We start from the raw sequence: 23,066 nt of genomic DNA on the forward strand, positions 1-23,066 counted from the left end.
CACTCTGCTGGTGCCTGCTTCACACATGGAGCTTTGACATAAACATCCTTTGAACAAAGACCAAAGAAGTGACAACCGTTTCAAGATCCGACCCCCCAAGGCAGATGGTATAAAAGCCGTGGGGTACCAAAAGGCCTCCCTGAAAGGCCTGTGCCTCCCTCACTCTACCCCTGAGCTCCTCCAATGCCCACCAGGCACAACCGTGTATGCATGCACAAGTGCGCACACACACACACACACACACACACACACACACTCTGCCTCCCTGTCTCCTATCTCCTAGCTGAGAGGGAAGCTCAAGTTGCACCCAGAGCTGCCTGTTTTCTGCCTCTCACAGTGCCTGGCCACGCCTGCCCAGTGACAATTTCAGACCGTGTGCATGTATGTTCTGCACCGCCCATTTCCCTGCCAGGACTCGTGCCCAGCCTGAGTGAGGCAAAGTCTGTATCTGGGGACCAGACACTCCCCGGCAGGCTTACCGGCTTTGCCTCCTCCTGGCCCAGGGACTCAGGGAGCTGCTCGCCCTCTGTGTCTCTCACTTCAGTCACCTGTAAAACTGGTACAAACTTCTTAGCACTGCTGGGAAGACTGGCTGCCCCAGACACACTACATGCTCAGGGCAAAGCCTGCACGGACGGCAAGCACTCAGTGAAGGCCATTCTTGTGCCCCAGGCATGGGAAGGGCATGCGGCCGATGATGCACTGAGCCACTGACCCGCCCCTGCCTGGGTCCCCTCCCCACAGTGCACCCCTGGCTACGAGAAGCTGAGGCCCCTCCAGTTCCTCCACAGCACCTTCAAGTCCAGCGCACCCTCCTGATAAGCGATGGGGGAGGGGCAAGCGTGGGGTGGGAGGGCAACCACGTCCATCGGTCATGGCGGCGGCGTCTGCCAGCCTCACAGACCTGGCAGCTGCCGAGATTCCAGCCCGGTGCACACCACCCACCCTGGGCTTGAGCCGTGGCTTCAGGTTGTGAGGTTCAAGCCTCAAGACAACAGACGGATGCCCGGGGAAGGGCTTCTCATTTTAAACAGCAGGAAGCAGGAAGGCACACGGACAGGCAAATCCAACAGGGCCTCATGCCCGAAGCCTCTACGGCATCTGAAGGGAGCCAAACTTCTGGCCTCGAGGACTGTGGAGGAAGGCGCAGGGCACCCCAGGCCGTGCCATCTGGTGACCCGGCTCTGCCCATTGCAGCAGGCCAGCTTGGGGCAGATGCTCAGGTCAGCACAGCAAGGACTTTTCCAAGGGAGCCCTGCCTGTCCCACCTGCAAACCACATGGGCTCAAGAACACTGGATATGCTGGACAGAAGCACTACTCGGCCGTAGCGAATGAAATCGCGTCCTCCGCAGGAAGGACGGAACTTGGGACCATAACGATATGAGCATCATCAGTTCCTCTTACGTGATAACCCCAGAAATTAGCAAAATGAAGCAGAGTTGGTAGGAAAAAATAAAACAGACTTTCTGAGACAGAGAGAGGTTTGGGAGGGGACGGGGAAGGGACAGCAGGAGGAAGGAGATGCTCAGGGATGTGCTCCGTCCCCAGAATGAACGCCACAGGTGTGCAGGGCAGACGCACCCATAAAGGGAAAATGCCTCTGGCCGTCCACGGCTGCCCGCGGCCCCTGCCCTCCCAGCACCCCACCTTTCCGTGGCCTGAGAATGCACTGGGAGGGGCTGGTGAACAGCCCCCGCGGACCAGTCCCCTGGGCTCTGAAGACACCCCAGGGGCAAGGGTGGCTCAGTCCAGCCCTGGCAAGATGGCAGGAAAACGCTGGAGGGCGTACTCCCGGGCCTCGGAGCTCTGCAGGTTGCCTGGGCCCCTCACATGCCCCAGCAGCCAGCTCAGCTGCTCACTGTCACGGAAGACAGCCACTCAGAGAGCCACCTGCCCGGCCAGGCTGCTCAGTCGGGGAGGCCACCCCTTGCCAGCCACGAGTCCAGGCACTGAAGGCAACCGCAGAGGAGGACCTGAATGCAAACAAGACTTCCAGGCCCAGGGCACTGTCCTGGAGGCCCTGGGTGTCATGGGTGAAGCTGGGGACCTTTCCCGAGCAACAGGACGTGTGCTGCAGACCCACTCTGTGCTAATAAGCACTCTGCACCACACAGACAGCTTCTCTGGGGCCATCTTTGCCCGACGCCAACACTGGCTCCCGCCAGGCTTCTCCAGCCCCTGCGGCTGCCTCTTGGGTCACTCTGGCCAACCAAACACCCCTGACTCTTCTGCCCACTGGTACCACTCATTCTAAACAGATTGTAGCTATAGAATCTCAGGGTTTTTGAGCAGTAAGGGACCTAGCAATCACCTATTTTCTTTTCTAGAATAGCCCAGAATTTAAACATGGAAGAGCAGGGCCTTGGAAATCACGCTAAAGAATGCCAGCTTGGGTACCCCAGGCCCAAGGCTGCTTGCCCACAGGTCGGGTCACGTTCAGTGGGCTGACAGGGACACTGTTGGCCATTCTTCTGGCAAGACAGGCTACTCCCCTTGGGCACTCTGACAGGTTATTTATAAGCCCAGAAGTCCTGTCTCCATTTGTGTTATTAGTCACTAAGCAAAAGCTTCTTTTGTAGCACTTGGGAAGGGTTTCCTTTCTGAAAAATGAAAGCCTATGTCTCTTGGCCAGACACTTCTAGCCAGAAGCCTAGAGGCTCCAGCACAAAAAGAATGGTGGCCCTTGCCGTGCCAGGCCCACGAGGAAACTTCGCACCCCAAATAGCAGCTTGGCTTGGCCTGGGCCCCGGGGCACCAAGCCAGGCCCACGTGGCACAGCCTGGCTCTGGGTGAAGCAGGGAAGTCCATAAAGCACCGTCTAGGCAGATGGCACCTGCAGCCCCCTCATGTCCTCTTTCTTTCACTAACCATCTCCCCAGGGATGTGGACAAGCCACTGTCCTGACTAACACTGAATGTAAGCTAAAGGCATAGATAAGCTTTGCTATTTTTAGCATGTTAAAAAAAAAAAAAAAAAAGGCACACACACTCTTCATTCCTTTGTGCCTGGCTTCATAACTCAGTAGAACGTGAGTGAGGAGGAGCCATAAGGGCCCATGTCAGCGAGGACTTCTTGTCCCCAAAGACAGCGCCCCTTCTTGTGGGGCTGGCTCTGCTCCACCAGGCTATCTCCTTCAATACCTACCTGACCTGAGCTGGCCAGAAAAGATTACTAAAGAAAATGGGCATGGAACTGAACCACCCAAAATGACTGAGGTTTTTCTTTAATATGATACATTTACTATTATTTTGGCAAATCCTAAACTACCCATACGCTTGCCTTTTTCTTCGACAGAAGGGACTTCCTTCTTCCCCAACACTGACATGAATTACTTCTCTTGTTTTCTGTTTATTTTCCATTTCAAGGGAGAGTGGGGATTGGTTGCTATAGCAATAGCCACTTCTCCAAATTAATCCTGAATTTCATCAGCTGTTCTTTTCAACAGTCTGATTCTGTCTTCTGATTGTCTGGCTTTCACAACCACGCCAATGACCCAACTCCTGACAAGTCCCTCCTGCGGCTCTGGAGGTTAACAACACAACTCGTATGACTTGAGAAAATGCGTATCATAAAAACAGTGCTCTGGCCTGAGAGGAACCCTGGCAAGTGAGCAGGTCTTGGGGTTTTTAACCACCCACAGGCCGTTTTTGAGCTGAATTTGCTAGAGAGTAGAGATCCATTTGCAGGATGCATCGGGAAGAGAAGGTTCTAGAACATGGAGAATTTCTTCCTGTGGGAAGAGAAGGTAAGCTTCTTGGTCTACGTGAAATCTTTAAGGAAGATTAGTTTATTGCTTTTAAACAAAAAGATCAAGATTCAAGGTGACTGATGGGGACTCTCTCCATGCCTCTGCCCATCTCAACTCTGTCTCCTAAATTAGTTCCAGGAGCAGAGAATCACGTCTGCTATTGTCCTAAATCAGAGACAAAGGCTCCTTTCCATTCCCAAGGGACTTTCTTACTAAAGGCCAGTAAAAGCCTCACAGAAAATAACACAATTTTCACCTCAGAAACAAAGTGATTGCTCCTCGAAAGAACTGTCCAACGCCTCATTACCTCATCAAGTCAGTCAATGCAAGGTTTGTTCTTCACTCCTTTCCTCCCCAGATCTAAATTTCAAACATCTCATGGGCCCACAGCTTCACAGAATGGCCTCTGGGTCCCTTGACTCTGAAGCCCAGGGCAGCGAGGGTGAGAAAATTCAACCAGACAGGCAGTTCCCTGCAGCCTAGGAGGTGGTCAGGGTTGAGTAACCAGGTTTCCTGGTTTGGACAATGGAGGGCTTTTTAATTCACTCATTGTCCTTTCTTAAACCAAAACTCCTTCTAGACATTGGGTGGCAGAAGAACTGCAGCCAAGCAGGCCACCCACTGCCAGCCTCGGGCTTCACAGAAGGCAGAAGAAATGGAAAGAAACTGTAAGTGCCACCTGCAGGAGATGCTGAAGGCTCGCTGAGGTCATTAGCGCCAGTCAGGACCCAATAACAGCCCAGAAGGCAGGAGACGCAGCTGGGAGAGAGAGGACTGTGGGGGGGGGAGGGACTCAGGGGCACCAGACAGACCCAGCCACTGGGCTCCCCACCTTCCACCAACGTGCCTGGGGGCCATTTCTGTGGAAACGCAGCAGGGCTCTCAGCTGCCATGGGCTCCACCAAACACCGGGGCGGCATGCGCCTAAAACACGCACGCCCCTTTGTGCAGTGGTAGGGCTCAGAGCCCTTCTGCAAACATGGCCTTGCCCGCCCCTCCTGGAAACCACAGCAACAAACCATAGGTTTTTGCCAGGACCCCTGACCACTAAGGCAAGGTGGAAAAGCCAGGCCCGGACCCACTGCTAGGCTCACTGGTGACAGCTCGGCCACCCCCAGGAGCATCCAGGCAGTACTGTACCCGAGGCTGCCTCACCAGGCACTGGGTCCAACCGTGAAGAGCTGGACTCCCATGGCTCAAGCCCCGTCTGTGCCCCTGAGAAGCAGGATGACCTCAGCAGGTACACACCAGGGCTGCTGAGCCCATAAAGAACACGCCCCTGCATGAACGCACCACAGTCCTTTCTTTCCCACTCCAAAATCAGCTTCAAGTACAAGTGTCATTATTCAAGGCATTGAAAATACTGAATTCCAGGAAACTCAGAAGGGCGCAACAGGACAGGCAGGGAGGAGCACTGGCTTTCAGTTGTTCCATTTCTAATCTCCAGCCTCTAGAAAAATGACTTGGGCACAATCAAATGAAAACAATGAGAATAATGCACTGGAAGGTACCACCACCAACTTAACAGAAAACTCATCAGCGATGTATGTGGCTGGAAAGACTCACGGCCGAAGTGTTCGCACCATGATGAACAGGGAAGGAAACTGCGGCTGGGCTGCTGAGTGCGGCGCTCGGGTCCAGTCACAGGTGCTCGGTGCGGAAGGTGCGAATCTAGCAGCACAGGGTGTGATTTGCACTGGAGGGAAGCGTGGGAAGCATCACACAGCACATCACCAGGTTTTAACAAGCTCTTTCTCTGGGCTCCAGGTCCCCGATGAGGGCAGGGACCACATAAACCCTCACCCGTCCTGGGTGAGGCGTTGCTCTCTGGAATTCACAGATTACAGATGACCAGGCCCAGCTCCCAGAGCAGGGCACTGCCCTCCAGTCTGCAGAGCTAAGCCCCTGCTTCTCAGTCCGGTGAATTAAACTGGAATCCTCAGATGGGTCCCCAGCTCAGCGCCTTATACGAGCTCCACTGAGATCCCCACAGCCTACAGCCCTCAGAATCAAGGTCTGAGGACTGGGGAGGTAGCTCAGTGGTCTAAGTGCCTGCCTGACAAGCACAAGGACTCAGGTTTGATCCCTGGTACCACCTGATATGCCGGCCGTGGAACCCCGGGCACACCATGCCGGCCCCCAAGACCTAGCGTGGTGGCACATGCCTATAATCCCACCACTAGGCAGGCTAAGACAGGAGGATCACTACGAGTTCGAGCTGTGTAGTGGAACCCTGTACCAATAAATAAATATTTTTTTAAAAAAATAGGTCTGAGAATCCCGGATCCACACAGCAAAATCTGAAACGCATGAACTGCATCCAGACCCTGCATTGCCGAATACCACCAGATGCCAGAACCACAGCCCTGCTCCGCTCAGACCTTCCACGAAGTGCCTCTCCCGCTTTCCCATGCACCTGACCCATAGGAGGCCTGGCCCGTGCCACGGTCTGACTCAGAAGGTCAGGGTGGGCCTGGACAGCGTGGGAGAGCCACTGCTCAGGGACGCTGTCAGGCCCAACTGCTCTCTGGCTCCCAGACCTCGCTGGGAACCGAGACGGCCATCAGCCCGGGCCTGCATCAGGCTGTGGGCTCCTCCCCAGGCCCTGCCTCCAGACCTCTCTGCTCTACTGCTCTATGGGAGCCTGAGAGCAGAATGTTTCAACAGAAGGCATGCGCAAGGTCCCCTCCAGAAGGAGCTACCAGAACTTGAGGCAGTTCAGTGAAGTTCCTGGGAAGACAAGAAGAGCTTTTTCCTGGGACCTCAGAGGCTGCTGACAATCCAGACACTGGTGCCTCCTCCCAGGCCACCGAGCCACCAGGCAGGAGGCTCACGGGGCAGGGTGCGAGACAGACACTCTCATCCAGGCAGGCGGGCTGTTGGTCTCTTCAGAGTTTTTTCCAACTTTGAAGAACTGCGAGTGAACGCAGCTAGCAGATGCCAAGCAGGGTTCCTACTGTGGCCCCACGGCCAGGAACCGCCTGACTGAGGAAAAGAGACGAAAAGATGGCAGCTAGTGGCAGCCTACATGGAGCCCATAGCAGCAGCACCTCTTGCAGCCAGGAGAGAGCTGGCCAGAAACTGAAACCTGGGACCTGAAAGGAAGGCTCGGCCACCGCCCCACAGCCCCGCTGGCTTCTCCTGCTGCCCGGCTACCAGATGGGACGCGAGGTCCCCGGAGCATCATGCAGCAGGATGTTCCATCTCAGTGGCTTTGTAGATCAGGTCTCCTAGGCTCTCAAGGGAGGTGGGGTCAGACGACGCCTTTGATGTGTGAACTCGGTCCTGAAATCAGAACCTCCGGCAGAAACTGTTTTTATCTCTTCCATCCCTGGCAGCCAAGTGCAAAGCTCCAGGGCACGCTTCCTCTCCAGCTGTTTTTCCCATATTGTCAACTGCCTTCCAGCTGAGAGCAAGGAGTTCCTCTGCCCGGAAAGGGTCCACCTCCAAAACGCTGCCGCTGCGAGGGTCCTCCGCTCTCTCCTCGGGCTGAGGTGACCCCAGGTCTCACACACCAGAGTGGGATGTGTCCTCTCCTGCTGACTTAACAGCAGAGCCAGCTATGGCCTGTGTCCACGCAGAGCCGACACCTTTGAGGCCCAACACCTTCACCTACGGGTGCACAGAACAGTGAACCCCAGGGTCTGGCTCAGCAGAGCTGATTGGGTGAAATCCCGGATTTTATGGGTATCATGAATGACATCTAAATATTCAGTGTTGTGGAGCTTGGGAAACACTAGAGCTATGAGTTGACCAGATGTGTGCCACAGCTTCCTAAGATGCTGGCAGAGACATTTACCTACAAATAACAATCTGCAAGGCTTAGATTTATAGTCTTAGGCATAAGGCAGCAAATAGTGAGGGCCAAGATTCTGCATGTCACAGGGTCTAAGATAGCACTTCCATCCAGGAGCAAGATACAGCAGACCACCAGAGGCCCTGGATAACCTCAGGAGGGGCTTCACCGAGGTCCCCCCTCCCCAAGTTCAACTGCTGACCCGTGACATTACTTGGAATAACTTTGGAAAATGAATGTGGCCACTAGGCGAAATTTCCCATAAAGGGGGTATTAATAGTTCATATTTTACAGATATAAAGATGAAATAATACATGTACATCTCCTAGCACAGGGTAACACTCAGTAATATTCTTAGCTTTTTTTGATGCCTAAAATCAAACTCAGGATCTTGCGCTAACCAGGCAGGTGTCACTAAGCTATAGCCCCAACCCCCACTATTGGTATTTTTTAAAGTGTAAAGAAAAAAATGTCACTTCTTTAGAACCTTCCAGCGGCTTCCCACAGTGCCTAGCGCGGGATCCATACGTCTCCCTTTACCCAGCATACTCAGGACGCAGTCGCTCCCACCCTGCTCTCCTCCACTCTCCAGCACACCCCTCCGTCAGTTTCACAGGTCCTCTGGCGGGCTGTGACGGAAGCCTTAATTATATCAACTCCACGGGCTCAGGAGCCACTCCGGGGATGGTGTGTCTGGGGTCACAGAGGCCCTGCGCACGGGGTAATCTCCGGCACTGCCCCCCTGCTGCACTTCCTGGCCACCATGCACTAAACACCTTGCCCTGCCACACCCGTTAGCCACGGGATTTCCACCTTGGAGCAGTAAACCGCAGGCTGGATCCCCTGAAACTATAAGCCCCAGCTGTCCTCTTTTAAGCGCAGGTGTCAGCAATGTGCCCCACAGCAGGAAAGCTTTCTAACTCACATTTTCACCAGACAAGCCCTGTCGCTCCTCGGAGCACATACCCGCGCATCCCTATGCCTCAAAGACTCAGCTCTTCGAAGGACTTAGGCCCTACTTCCCCCAGGGCACAAGTCAAAAATCGGTTTCTCAGAAGACACCAGTCAGCAATGCCTCCCTGGGCCCCCTTCTCTGATCACTTAGTTGAAGGTGGCAGTCCCTTCTTAAATGCCAGTCCCAGAAAGATGGGGGCTTTGTTACATCAGGTTCCCAGTGCCTAAAATGAGCCTCCGCACAGGGCGGCCACTGCTCGTGTGCCCGCACGAACGAACTGCTTTTTCTCCAGAGCTGGCACTCAGATCCACGGGTAGTGCAGACCCTCCCCATCCCAGGTCCTAGACACGCAGGGTTGCGTGGGCACGCTACTGCTCTGGCATGTTGCTGCTACTGCATGCGTGTGTGTGTGTGTGTGTGTGTGGACATGTGCAAGGTCTTTATTGAAGGAGAAATTATAAAGTTCTTTAATAGCTTCTGTTCGCTTGGCCAACGTCCAAAGAGCCACTTATGGCCTCGGCACTGATTTCCCACTCCACAAATTAAGGCATTCTACACTGGCGCAGGCAGACCCAGGTCCCAGCCACCACTGTCACCAGGCTCCAGGGCTGTGCGAGGGCAGCCAGTGCAGGGGAGAGAGGCTGGGCAGCGGTGGCCACAGAGCCAGCAACACCAGACCCAAGGCCAGATAGAAATGCAGGGCTGCAGCATGGTCAACAAACACTGGGGTCAAGAGGCCCCAGAGTCAGGGCTGCCAGCGAGCTGTGACACCAAGGCCACGGCCCATCTGTCCCCTCCTCCCAGGTCGCAGTGAAGTCCTAACCCCTAGGACCTCAGAATGTGAGTCCACTTGAAACAGGTCTTCACAGAGACCATTAAGTCAAGGTGAGGTCATTAGAAGGGTCCTCACCCAGTCTGACTAGAGTCCTTGTGAAAAGAGGGTATCTGGACACAGACGGAAGAAAGCTACCTGCTGTCACCTCAGTCTCGGACTTCCAGCCCTCTGAATTATGATAGAATAGATGCCCGTCATCTGCCTCCCTGGTCTATGCTGCAAGGTCATAGCAAACTAGCGCAGCCAAGTCCTAAGCCCCCCAAGAGCCTGTCTCGCCCACTGCGATGAGAAATGCTGCCTTCTGGATCACAGGTTTTCCTGAAGACCGAATGAAACCAGGTGGGACGTCTCTGCACACTGCCCGAGTTCTGTGGGACTTCTTCCCCACAGATGGACCTGGGGTCCTGGGCAGCAAAGCAGCTACAGCCATGGGGCGGGGGCCATGGGAGCCGCCACACAGCCTTGGCCTCGGCAAGCTCCCGCTGCCAAAGGAGGAAGGGAAGGAGCTGCCCTCCTCCACAGTGACTTGGGGGATGTGGAGAGACAGAGCTCGCGTGGGAGAAGGGAACAGAATAGAAACTAGTGATCGCTGAGAAATTAAAAGGGAACTAGGCCCCACCTAAGTCCATAGGAGTTTTCCAAGTAAACGCACCACTTTTTATTTGTATGGAGCTTGCAGATCACAGAACACTTAAAAGCCAGCGAGTTCTCGTTAACTTACTAGAGGCCGGGAACCTTCCCTCAGGGAGCCTGCTACAAGCTGTGTACCTTCTCCCTAGAAAGAATCCAACCCCTGCAGGTCCCTGAAACACAACACAGCCAAGCTGCACAAGAGCAATTTGGGCAGTGGTGGAAAGGCCTTTAGTCCACTCTGCCCAGAAGGGTAGCCACTGGCTGCTGTGCCCACTGGGCCCTGAAGTGCCACAGCCTTGCGCCCTCCTGGTTGCGATCCTGAGCTGGCCTGCATGCGTGCTGTGCCACTGAATCTCACCAGCAGCCCTACAGCAGGGCACACGTGGTTAGGGAGGCCGCCATCTTGCACAAAGTCCCAGATCTGGGACTGAAACCCATGTCTGTCTGACGTGCAGACTTGAGCTCCTCCAACTGCCCAGACCCTGCTTAGCAAATGCAGGCCCTGGCCCCTCCTGAGGCCTTGCAAGAAATTCCCTCCAGTCCCCAAAACAACCTTAGCCCACACAGCACACATCTACGAGCCCTAAAGCCAGGGCTCCTGCTTCTTGAGGCCACCAGCAGGGTGGGACTGAAGCCACCCTGACCGCACTGAGGGTCACTTCCAATTGTTGCTCCGGCAGAGGCACAGTTTCCTGTTTCCTGCTCAGCTCGTCTGGGTCCCAGAGCGGGCACGGCACTGACACGGGCCAGACTTATGCTCCTCCGGACCGACCCCAAAGAAGGAAGCCACAGACTTCCCGCTGGGGGTGGCCTCGCCGCCCTCCCCACGGAACCCCCTGCAGCAGGACAGCAGAGCTCAGAGCGGTGCTTGGGCGGCGCAGGGCGCTCCCAGCCCACACCACACAGGTCGGCATCGGGCCGGCCTTCAGATGACCACAGTAACGAGGCCGCCTGCCGCAACCCTCAGAACTTAAGAAACCCACCCTCGCCCTGCACTCTGAGCCTCTCATCTCTGGTGAGTCTTGGAAATTCCCTCTGCTCTGCAGCACATTCTGATTTAACAGCATGGAATCAGACACTGGCCCAACTCCCCTCCAGCATCTCCAAGAAATGTCTGTCTCAGGCCCCTATTTCTGCTGCGTGTGCGGCGGTACAATGCTTTTGCACACAACCCCGTGTGCGCTTCCGAGCTCTGGGACCCACAGTGCGCTCATCTCTAAACGCACAAGCTGACCTGAAGAGGACTCAGGAGAAAGAAGCCAGTCAGCACGTGGATGATATCCCCCACTTGTGAAGCACACATGCATGGCCGGCCCAGGCTCCCAGTCGGCAGGCCGGGCTGAGGCCAGAGATTCGGCAGTTCCGATCATTTCAACCTGACGCTGCCGGACAGGAGCCACACTTTGAGGATCAAAGCATGACATGTCTGTGGAATGGATACACGATGGAAGAGTTAAATGTCCCCTGAAAGGGGACATTTCCCTCATGGTCTCCAAAATGCACCTTTGAAGGACTGGGATAGTAAGATATTCCAATATCTATATGTAGCTGTAAGGCAACATTAAAGCAGCAAGGAGGGGGCATGGCAAAAAAAAAAATATGCAGGAAAGTCAAACACCATCTGGTTTCTTAGCCCCACTTGATAACAATTTGGGTTCCCCCCAGAGATTAAAAATAGGTTCACTCATCTGTCAGCTTCACAGATTCAAAAGTATCCTGGGAAACACTTCAACTCATCAAGCCTAAAACTAGGAATTTTTTAATAAGAAAATCATCAGAAATAACTGTGAAAATGATGCAGAAGGAAAATCAATAAAATCTTTTACATAACAGCCAGAAATTTGGAACAATTTAAACATTCGGCAACAGCAATGAGATTCAATAAATTACGGTATGTCCATAAATGAAATATTATGAAGCAAGCCTCTTTAAATGTTTCTGTAAACAATGTTTGCTGGCAGGTGAAGAGATACATGGTGTAACAGACGAAAAGCAGCATAACCCATGTAATCCAACTTTGGGTAAAAACCACACACAAATACAGACACACGTGGGATTGTGCCTCAAACCAGGAGTTAGAGAAGCAATTATTTTTTTTTTAATTTCAACATGTGTATTTCAATCACATGCATTGCCTGTGTCATTTCTTGCAGGATATTAAAAAAAATTACAGGCTGGGAGAGGTTTATACTTTGTGTTTCTTCCCAGGAAGGACCCAAGAGCTGAACCGAAGCAGAAACATTTTTATAAGCCCCCTCCCCCTCTTATAAACACCAGCTCCAATCCGGCTGTGTCAGCAGTGTCTGCAGCCCCAGGTCTCTTCCTCGGCACTTCCCGGGGCTGCTCAGAGTTCATTCCTAACTGAATCAGCCGCACAGGGAAACTCTTCACACCCTGGCAACGCGACCCCTCCTAGGGAAAGACAGTGACCGTGTATCTGCCGTCACTGGGGCACCCAGCAAGCTGCCATCTCCCACAGTCACTGGCTGCCTCTCGCAGGCTGGCTTTCAATAACACAGGTTGCTAAGCAACCCCTGAGGATCGGGAAGATGGAACAAGGTGCCTGCCAGCCACATTTTATGACCTGGATGAGCGGCCCTGTATGTGTCTGGCTGCATTCAAGGTAACAAGTAGGAGATAACACTGGGCTATTTTTGCATCATGTAGAAAAATATTTGGCTCCTGCCCAGCAGGGCAATTACCCATAAAAGCCTTGGCAAGCCCCCGTGGAATGGGCAATGGTAACTGATATGGGAGTGAAAAGAGGCATCACTGACCTTCATAAATGCTGATGATATGAGGATGGTTGAGGGATGACATGATCTCAATCTCTCGTCTGATGTGAACCATGTCTTGTTCATCCTTAATTTTGTCCTTACGAATGGATTTTATAGCGACCTATAAAGTCAGGAAATGAAATGTTACTCAGAGAACTAAACAGATGCAAATCAGCCAGAGGGGGGAGGGCTGAAAAATAAATGCAGATGTTGCTTGTTGGCAAATCTGACAGTCACCAAAACAAAGCTCCGAAATACCCCCGTCATGTCTTTCATTTAGAGCAAAAACATCCTTCCCCCAGCAATAGCCTACGGTGTAGGAGCGTGGGTTTTTCATAAAGTACAGGCTGCCTAACACGGCCTGAACAGTTTCTCTAGCAATCTGTACCCTTTGAGAAAAGACAAAAGACAAGCTGGGTCTCCTGGGTGCCCTCAGTAAACACGCTGAGTGACATATAGACCACCAGTTCTAATGTGTGATGGTCACTTTAAAAAAAGCCCCGCCTCCTGGCAGTCTCCAGGCCATCCCCACCCAGCCTGGGCTCAGGCTCCCCGCTGTGCTGCAGACCAAATCTCCCCACACCCTCCCCTGCGGGGACACCTTCCGCAGAGCACCGTGGTGTGGTGCGACAAGAAGCCCCTCTGGAGACAGCAGGATGAAGCAAAGTGACAGAAAGAGGGAGGACAGCAGCACATCTGCCAGCAGATCCACCTTCGCTTGTACCAGCTGCTTGGTCATTTAACCCACTTGGACTCTACAGAGGGCAAAACGACACAGGATAAAGGGCACCCAGGGGTAACAGGAAGCCCACCACCCACTCTGTGCCCTGTCCCTTCCCACAGGGTCGTCTGTGACCTCCCTCTCACCCGCACCACACTCTCCTAGAGGACCCCCCACCCCCAGTCTCACAGGCTCAGAGCCATCTGCAGTGACAGATCTGCCATCAGCAGCAGCCCACAGCACCATCTTGACAGCCCAGGCTGCGCTGGACCGGCCTCTGCTGAGCCCGTTCGGGGTCCCGAACAACTGCAACTCCTGCCTGCCTGGCTCCCCACAGACCCTGACCCACAGGGCGCCGTTCAAACCCAGCCGTCCACCCGTGACTCGGCAGAGCTGGGGAGCGGGGATGGGCTTTGCTGTTCGGTGGTCTCCCAAAGCACAGGCTAATCAGAAACTCCCTGCAGGTCCGCGGCGTCCTCCGCCCTTCCGGTATGCAACCCCGCTCACTGCTGTACAGGTGGGGTCTTCATGAGTGCAGGTCTGCGGCCCTGAGCCCGCCCTCCCCCAGACAGCAACGGGGGCTGCAGTGAAGAGTAAGCCATCGCTCCCACAGCCTCCTTCCACCATGAGGCCAGGCTCAGGGCCACCCTGACCTCCCAGCAGCCCCACGCCACAGGTAGCTGGGGCCTCTTCTCCTGGGATGGAGGTCAAGGAAGAGAAACAGTGGCCAGGCTTCATCTGGCCTGGGGGAGGCTTGCGGCCTGGCCAGCTGGTGCTCCAGGAAGCAGACAGGCCGTGGAGGATGGCCGGCCACCGGGCCAACTCCTACATCCCTCCATCCCTAGAAGACGGACTGGGGGCAGCTGCTACCCTCTGAGGACGCAGCCCCTGAGCTTGCCTCTAGACAGTCCTACTGTCAAATCAGAACAGGAGCAAAGCCTTCCACCACCCTGGCCACCCGGGGAGCCCACTCCAGGCAGGGAGTGGCACCCGCAATCCAGCACTCAGGAGCTGAAACAGGTGGCACCAGTGAGTCTGAGGCCAGCCCGGGCTACACAGCGAGACCCTGTCTCCAGGTAAGGAGAGCAGGAGGAAGGAAGGGCAGGCCAGGAGGCAAGGCGCTCCCCGCCAGTTCCCCGGAGCAGCAGGCCAACGGTCCTGCCGTGCGGCTCACAGGGCACTTCCAGCCAGGCACGGAAAGGGCGGCCCATACTCTAAGCAAAGGCACTCAGGCTGTGGAAACCCGAAGGCTTCCACAAACAGTAACGCCCACGGTGCCGTCCCTCCACCACTGCTCACCCTGCCTGCGATCTGGTGGCCACTGCGAAGGCCAGAGGGCTCATTCTGCTCCCCATTTACAAGGTGGGGTGTGAGGCCAGGAGACAGATGCTAGGAACCGCGACGGTGAACCAAGAAGACATAACAGCAGCGCATGAGAGCAGCACTCCATAGGCAGCCAACGCGCAGTGCAGACCCGCGTGAGGGCGCACGCTGCAGCCCCGGGCCACCCTCGGCCTCCCTCCCTGCCCTCTGCAGCGCATCTCAGGCCAGCTGGAATTCTCTTTCCTCTCTACCTGCTTGCTCTATGCTAGGGCTGTATCCCTATGACCCAGGTTGCTAAGAACAGTGCTAAGACGGCCGGCAAATAGCTCAGCGGATTAAAGCACCTGCAAGCAGGCGCGGGGGCCGGGGGTTCAATCCCCGGGCCTGCCATGCCGGCCCCACCCCCAGGGCGTGCTGAGCTGGCAATTGAGACTGGGCGTGGTGGCATGTGACTGTAATTCCAGTTCTTGGGAGGCTGTAAACAGGCAGATCACTACAGGTGCAACCTAGTAGTGAGATCCTGAACACCCTGCATACCCTTCCCTAAAATAGAAAAAAAAAAAAAAAAGAACAGTGCTAAGAATATTTTTAAACGTTTTGAGAAAGATGAGACCCATAAATGGAGCTCCCTAATGAGCACCTGCATCACAGAGCCAAAGGATATTGAGCCAGTGCAGAGAGCGGGTGCCGTGTAATGTTTAGGGACACGAGTTCAAGTCCTGGCTAGAGGTGTCAGCCTTTGGTACCCAGAGTGCATGTCGCCTAAGTAGAACCTTCCCTCCTTTCCTTCCTCCCTTCCTTTCTTCCTTCCTTGCTCAGGGCAAAGGTGAGTTCCCTGCAGCCCACTACAGGGCAGCAAGCAATGCTCCTGGGCACAGAGACCACATCTGTCTCCACCCAGTTCTTTATGGGTGGCCTCATCTGAGACAAGAAGCCAGACATCACTGGGCCACCATGACAAGCCCAGGCCACCTGCCGCCCTCCTTATGTAGCCCCCTCAGTTAACTGCGCAGGGTCCTGGGATGGCCTCCACGGCTCTGGCAGTTCTGGGTTCTCTATGTCCACCCAGAACCAGGTTTGAGAGAGGGGGCCAGTGAGACTCTGCCCAGCATCGTGACAAAATGCCACGTCTCAGAGCCGCTGCCAACGTGCTCTGCCAGGCTGGCATCATGGGGCAAGCTCCTCGCCAGGCTTCCTCAAACGTCAGGGCTGCAGAGAAGAGCGGAGGTGACAGAAGAGGGCCAAGCATCTGCAACCACAGGCTCTGCCTGGAAACCTGCGTCCCAGACACACAGCAGAGAGGACCAGGACGGGAATAGCGTCTCCCTGACTCGGTGCGGCATCTCCATAAATGCTCCCGCGTCTAGACGGTGCTGTGTGCCTCATAACACGGCGCTTTTAAACATGGCCACCTGCTAGTTTAATGCATAATGCCGCTGCGGGTGCAGCCCAGGCGCCATGAATTTGCCTGTTTAAGAGGTGCTCAGCACCCACCCCCCCAGTACACCTCTCGTTAAAGTGAGGGCCCAGACTCCTTGGGGCTGCCAGTTTTCCCTTTTTGAAAAAGCACCGGAAGGCAGCTGCTCTGCAGCAGGCTGGGCACACTCTCCTGCAGCGGCTGCCATGGAGCGGAGCGCTTGGGGGCAGAGGCAGAAGACGCCTCACGGGTCTCGGTCTCCTAATCCGTGAGCCGCAGTCACAGCCCTGCTTCCTGGGGTTCTCAGCGAGGAATGCAAGCGACACACCACTGGCCCACGGTCTTCACTTGCTCAATGGCAGTGAGCCTGGCCGCTGGGGACATAGTGGCCTGGAGCCGTGTGTTCAGGGTGCAATCCCACAGCATGCACACTGTATCACAGAAAGCTCCTCGCGCAGCATCGGGCACACCCATCCTCAGACCGGGGGACGCAGGGGATAATAAGGCCCGGCTGTCCCCAGGGTGTCACAGAGGACGCCTGTCTGCAGAAGCAGCAGGAAGTACCACGCAGGCTGTGTCTGTGAGGTCCCCCAGGGCCATGCCGCCCTCTGCCCCCACCGTGGGCCAGCAGGGATCCGGAACTGGGCGCCCGCAGGTTGCGCCACAGGTCCAGCAGGGCCAGGATTCTGCGTCTCTCCGGGATCTCAAGGGCGCCAGACAGCAGCGCCGGCGCGGAGAACGCGTGGGAAGCGGCCTCGCTGCTCTGGCTGTGGCTGTGCGGCACTGTTGTGCGCAAGCCCATGGCAGTATTCTTACAGATAGCAACAAGTGACATCTATGTGGTGATCAAAGCACACGGTAAATGTCTAAGTTTGTAGTGAGAGGCCCGCCGCTGGAGTCTCCCTCAACCACCGCCTTTCCAACACTCATCCCACCCTCCTGCCACCTTCTATAGCAGCTCTGGAGTCCTGCTTCGCAAGCGTCTTCATAAAGAGGGATTAAAACACGGTGACTGGTGCTATCAGGCACCTTCCAATGAAAGGCGGCCTCATAGAGCTCGACGCTGGACCCGCGTCCTCCCCATTCACCCGCTCAGGCACCATGCGGCCTGGCTCCTCCCCACACTCCCAACAGCCAGGAAAGGAAAACGCTGTGGACAGCCCGGACACCACAACGAAAGACACTCAGAAAAGAGGACTCAGAGCGGCTGCGGGAGGGGGCAAGGACGATGGGAGGGGTGAGCTCCAGGGAGGAGGAGGATGCTGGGGGCATCCACAGCCTTGTGTCTTCTACGGCAGTTCATTTTTCAGCGTTTCAACATTCACTGTAGTTCCCAATCACACCGCACGGTGCTCCCGTAGCGCACACATTGTGTGGTGTATATCCGAGACACACCTAATTACAGCCCCCCTGTTCACACAGTAAAACTGAGGCCCAGGGAAGATAAGCAGTGCCCAGTCAGCAGGCTTGTACAGTGGCGAGCAAGAGCTCGAGGCGGTATGGGGTGGGGAAGTGGGGCCAATGCAGTGGGTGCTGGAATCCTCAGAGGACCCTGAAGAGACTCTGGGGCCCAGGGGACAGACACAGCTTTCCAGGGCTGCCAGTGAGGCCCCCACAGCAGTCTGGGCAGCGCCTAGGTCCTGAGCTGGTGCTAGCATCGCACAGGAGAACAAGGGTGCAGTCGAGCCTGGCAATAGACCCTGGCCAGCTCTGCCACCCACAGGCTGCGACCTCGCCGGGCCAAGCCTCACCAGCCTCAGGGCATGAGGTGGGCAGCAGGGGGCAGCTACTCCACCAAGGGGCCCAGGACCCTTGCAGGGGACAGGCAGCCTGCGCCAAGCCAGGCGCTGTATTCAGGCTTCCCGTGCTCCCCTGGGAGTTGGTATAGGATGCAGAGTCGCTCTATGAGAGATACTCTGGCCCAAGGGACCCCAAATCACCGGCAGCTCTCACACAGCCCTCTGTGGGCACCCGTGCCACCCAGAAGGCCATGTTGCAAGCAAAGCCCCAAATAAGTTCAATGACCCTGCTCTCTGTGCGCAGGACCCCGGCCAACTCAGGTCAGTGCTTGGCAAGGTGCCAGGGTGCCCCACGCCCTGGGCCCCGGCCAGCTCCTCTTCCGCCCCAGCCTGTTGAGTCCTGTCGTTACAGGGATGTGTTTTTCTGACAGGAGTGGCTGGCAGCCAAGAGTCACATGAACAGGCTCAGGGGACACAATAGTGCCAAGGAGCCGCCTTCCCTTCCCAATGGCATCCCACCTCGTCGCCGCCGCCACTAGCCACCTGCACCCCTCACCTTCGAGGGGCTCAGAGAAAGATGCTCCTCCCACCAGGCACAGTGGCACAGGCTGTAATCCCAGCACTTGAGAGGCTGAGGCAGCAGGATCACCAGGATCTTGAGGTCAGCCTGGGCTACATAGAGAGACCATTTCAAAACACCAAAATAAATAAAACATAAAAATGTAAGTATCTATTGTCCTTCCCTTGATTCTAGATCCTCTAGATTGGTGTGGGACTGGGCCAGGATGCTCTGAAGTGGGGCTGGGACACTTGCACCTGCGTGGATGGTCATCCTGTTCTCCAGTCCTCACCCTTCCTACCAGCACCAACAGTGTCCCACAGAAGGGAACCACAGCTAAGAAATCTCAGTAGGTGGACAACACTGGAGCTTAACACAGGACAGTGACTATGGCTGACCTGCCACAGGGTGGGCAATGGCTCACTGTGCGCGGCCCTGGTTGGGGAGGGGACAGGGAGGCCTCAGCACAGCAAGTAGGCACCTGGCCTTGCACACCCAACAGCTTCTGTGTGGTACACACCAGTGCCTGATTCATGATTCCTCAACTGTCATCAACACAGAGCAAGAGAAACAGCCACCAGGGCCCAGGTGACTTATGCCGGGCAGAGGAGAGCTGGCCCCACTGGGAATTCTGCAGATGCAGCCTTGGGCTGCGGTGGGTGATAGAGGCCACAGGGCCCTGCTGTGGCCCCTCATGCTGTGACCCGGGCTCAGGAGGGCCTAGTCACAGAGGCAGATCCGCAGGGGCGCTGGGGAGGTCCACCACCAGCTGCGCCTCACTTTTAGTCTTGCAAGGACCCTAGAGCCAAACTCAAGCCCAGGTCAATCTCACCAGCAGACGCCTTCCTTCTCCCAGGGCACAGTCTCCCTAGAGAGGGGGAAGGAGGACCAGGACCTGAGGTTACTGCTGAGCTGCACAGCCACCACTGGGGACCCCCACAGGCAGTCTGTAGCTGAGCCACCTGCATCTACGGACCTCGGGAACCGAGCAGCACCTGGCCAGAGCTGCGCAGGGACTAGCACTCGGTCTGCCCAACACTCCCAGAAACATGGCCAAGGGGAAGTCCCCAGAAATCAAGTCCCAGACTCAGCAGAGGAGAATGAGAACAGTACGCCCTCAGGAGCTGGAGGCTGGGCCAGGTGGCAGGGCAGCCAGGGCCAGTGTGCTGAGGTCACCACGGGAGTAGTCAGCGTCGTCCATGTCAGACCCTCGAGGACCTTAGAGGGCTCTCTGCCGCTTCCTCATTGGACTAATGGGGAAACTGAGTTCCGAGGAGGTTAAAGGTCAGGGCCAAGTTCATAACATGAACAGTGACACTAGAACTGCAACAAGAGCCCCGAGTGCCCTCTAGGAAGGATGACGGGCCTGAGCCAGGACTCCCGACCAAAACCCTAGCCACAGCTAGTAGCCGGGCTGACACTGCCACTTAAGGTCTATTAGCATTCATTTACTCGTGTGCAGGCCCGGTGGCCAGAGTCCCAGAGCTGTTGCATTATTAATAACCAAGATGGGGAGCAGCAGACACTCCTAAGCAGGCTGGTAAAGGACAACACTGTTTCCTGCATCTTATTTCTCCTGCCTGACCCCAGGACACGGGGAGGGTGGCCCTCACATGGTCACGCCCCAGACCCTGGGTTCTCTCCGAACCTGGCCCTGACTCCTGAAGCCCAACTTGAGCTTTCATCCCATTGTTTCTTAATCTACTGCAAATACTAGTTTTTAAATATTCACTTGGAGCCTCCACATCACCAGCCTTGGGAGCCGTGTGGGAGAGGGGGACGCAGCAAGGATCTCGGATGGCAAAAGGGGTTTCCAAAGAGAAAGGAAAGGCGAGGTCAGCTGGCCTGGGAGAGGAGAATGAGGACGACAAGGTTTCTCATTTCTTCAGATGGTGAAGCATTACAGGCCAAATCGAGAACACAGATTTCAGTTCTATTTTCTACTCTCACCATGGATGGCTTCACAAATGCTCGAGGGAGTGGGCAGAGCCCCGAAGCACTTCCTGCTCGCTGGGCAGGGAGCTCACTGGCTGCTCCCTGCGCCACATCTGTCCAGATGCTCCTGTTGCACTCCACACACCTGCCTGGGTGCCTGTCCTGCCTGGGAGGACACCATGCTGGGATCTGCAGTCAGCCTGGCCAGGGGACAGGGCTCATGCCCTGGCCACCTGCTCCTGTCGCCTCCTCTGCCACTCCCTACCTTTCATCTCTTCCAGCTGACCAAACCCTCCATGTCCATCCCAGGACCTAGCCCGGCCCCCAGGCCACACCCCATGATGCGCTTTGGCATCCCCCTTCATCCCCTGACACCCCGTGATCTGAGAGCTTTCCCAGCCCTGAGACCACCTCTCTGTCTTACTCATCTCCAGGGCTGAGCGGCCCCAACACACAGTGTGTGTACAAAAGGTGTCGTGGACCTGGCCTGGCCCCCAAGTGTCAAAAAGGTCTGGTAAAGAAACAGAAGCCCATAGTGGGACGGCTCATCCCACTCAGCCCTGCCCCGGCCACTTGCTGCCAGTTCTGCTATCTGCCACTCTCTCAAGCTCTTGTCCCAGACTTGGCCCCGAACTTCCTGTCTTTCCTACGAAGAAAGCTCTAAGGAAGCTGCATGATAACTCGTGACAGCTACCAGTCATCATAATAATCCCCCGTTAGCAAGCCCTGACGGCGTGCCAGGGGCTGGGGATCACTCTTAAATCTCTCCGCCTCTCACTCATTAAATTCTTACAAAACCAACACTTCTCCAGGGCAGAGGAAGTCCGAGGGAGCTCGGGCAATGACCCTATGGTACACAAGGAGACACAGGAGCCGCCTCTCGCTAACCTCTCTTGCGCCTAGGGCCATGCGGCCGACCGTGCTGAGCACAGCGCCTGGTACCACAGGGCTCTGTAAATGCCAGCCGAGCAGACATCACTAGGCGGGAAGCCTCACTAGTGCCATTCCCCGTCGCCCCAAGAGGAAGGCTTTCTGGAAGCTGCTGTTTGAACTTCTGTCTTTAAAAGCACCTTCCCGATGTCCCTCACCCTTGTGGAGCAACAGGGCAAAGTGTCCACACTGGAGGGAGCTGGGTGCATCCTTTCCCCGGCAAGCAACTTTGGAAAACAGCTCTGGGTGCGACACTGGCCGTGGAGAACTCTTCCCAAGGCCCTGAGGCTGTGTCACAGAGCGTCCTTCCCAGCAGCACGGCATGGACTGAGGGCGAGTGGCCGGGCCTCCTCCTGGCCCCACCTGGCCCGATTTCCTTCCCAAGCAGCCAGGGCAGGCTCCCCGTCTTCTTCTCAGACCTCACAACCGCCAATGAGCCACCTCTCTACTTGTAAAATGGCCCTGGGGACCACCCTCACCCAAATACCACCTTCAGGACCCACCCAATGTAATACTTACAACTTCCTGTCACACACACATAGCGTCATGTCAAGGTACACTGGGGTTTTGCCTTTTGTGGCGGGGAAGGACGGGAAGGGTCATTCTGCTCTCTGTACAAAGCCGTGTCCTCCAACAAATCATGTTCACACCTACAAACACCCATGCCACTTACCAAAGCTTAGTGCAGACTAACCACAGGGAGAGGGCTCAAGGTAGCTCCCCAAGGCAGGGAGCAGAGGCTAAAGAAAGGAGCCGGCGTGGCCCCGGCCATGTGTGTGTCACTGCCCGGGAGGGGGTCAGGCACTGCAGTGGGCCACTCACCAGCACAGCCTGAGCTGAACTGCACGGAGCATGCCCGCTACTGTCGGTCCTCATGTCTTATAAGAATCCCTCCGACACAGGCGCCTGCTACCACCCCCCCACCCCCCCACCCCGGCCTGGCCCAAGTTGTGTCAAGTCTTCCCACACGGTTTCTGCACTCATGGGTGAGACCAAGGTTCATAAATGACCTCTCCCCCCACCCCGCCCCCACTAGGTGGATCCAGTGCCACCTCCCATGAGAGTACGTGTTCTGCAGGAGAGGAAAACAGAATCCCAAACAGGGATGCACACCCAGGCCCCCTCAGGCCAAGAAGGAGCCACCCCAGTTCCAACCCAGTGCCACTGCCACAGACCACGCCTGTTACCATGTTTCGCCAAATCTACGGAACCACGCAGCGGTGCAGAACCAGCCTGAGCCCTGGCGTGGTGCTGCTTCCTGTCTCTGGAGCTGAAGTCTTGGGAAAAGCGAGCTTGGATACAACATGGGTCAGATTCCATGGAGGATTTGGCCAGGGAGCAAATCAGAGAGCGTCGAGGGTACAGCTACACGAGGGTGCGCCGTCCCGGACCCTGCCCTGCTGCCACGGCCAACTTCCCAAGAGCCAGGACCTTATAGCAACACTGTCAGCTGGCCACCCCACACCGGGAACGTGCAGCAGAACCAGCCAAGCTGCCCTCCAACGAGCCACACGCTTCCCTGGCCCCCAGATGTGCCCCGTGTGAAACGTCTGGTGTGAGCCACGGCTCTCCTCCCCCAGCACCCTGGCTTTGGCTAAATGGGCTCATCCAGCTCTGCGCAAACATCCCGGGGCAGACATCTGAAGCCAGCCGTCTCTAATGTGAACAGCCCATCTGCAGAAAAGACGAAATAGGC

At 55.9% G+C, this 23,066-nt stretch overlaps 1 protein-coding gene across 1 annotated transcript in view; it reads right to left on the minus strand.

The window, feature by feature from the left end:
• Nuak1 (NUAK family kinase 1) overlaps positions 1–23,066 on the minus strand; it is a gene marked incomplete at its 5' end in the record, with an annotated part of 59,254 nt that overhangs the window by 19,919 nt on the left and 16,269 nt on the right. The window contains one exon of the mRNA XM_012515295.2: positions 12,747–12,867. Coding sequence (XP_012370749.2) covers positions 12,747–12,867 — 121 coding nt within the window. The remainder of the gene's footprint in view (positions 1–12,746; positions 12,868–23,066) is intronic.

This window comes from Octodon degus, unplaced genomic scaffold (assembly GCF_000260255.1).
Source record: "Octodon degus isolate 3935 unplaced genomic scaffold, OctDeg1.0 scaffold00004, whole genome shotgun sequence".
Lineage (NCBI taxonomy): Eukaryota > Metazoa > Chordata > Mammalia > Rodentia > Octodontidae > Octodon > Octodon degus.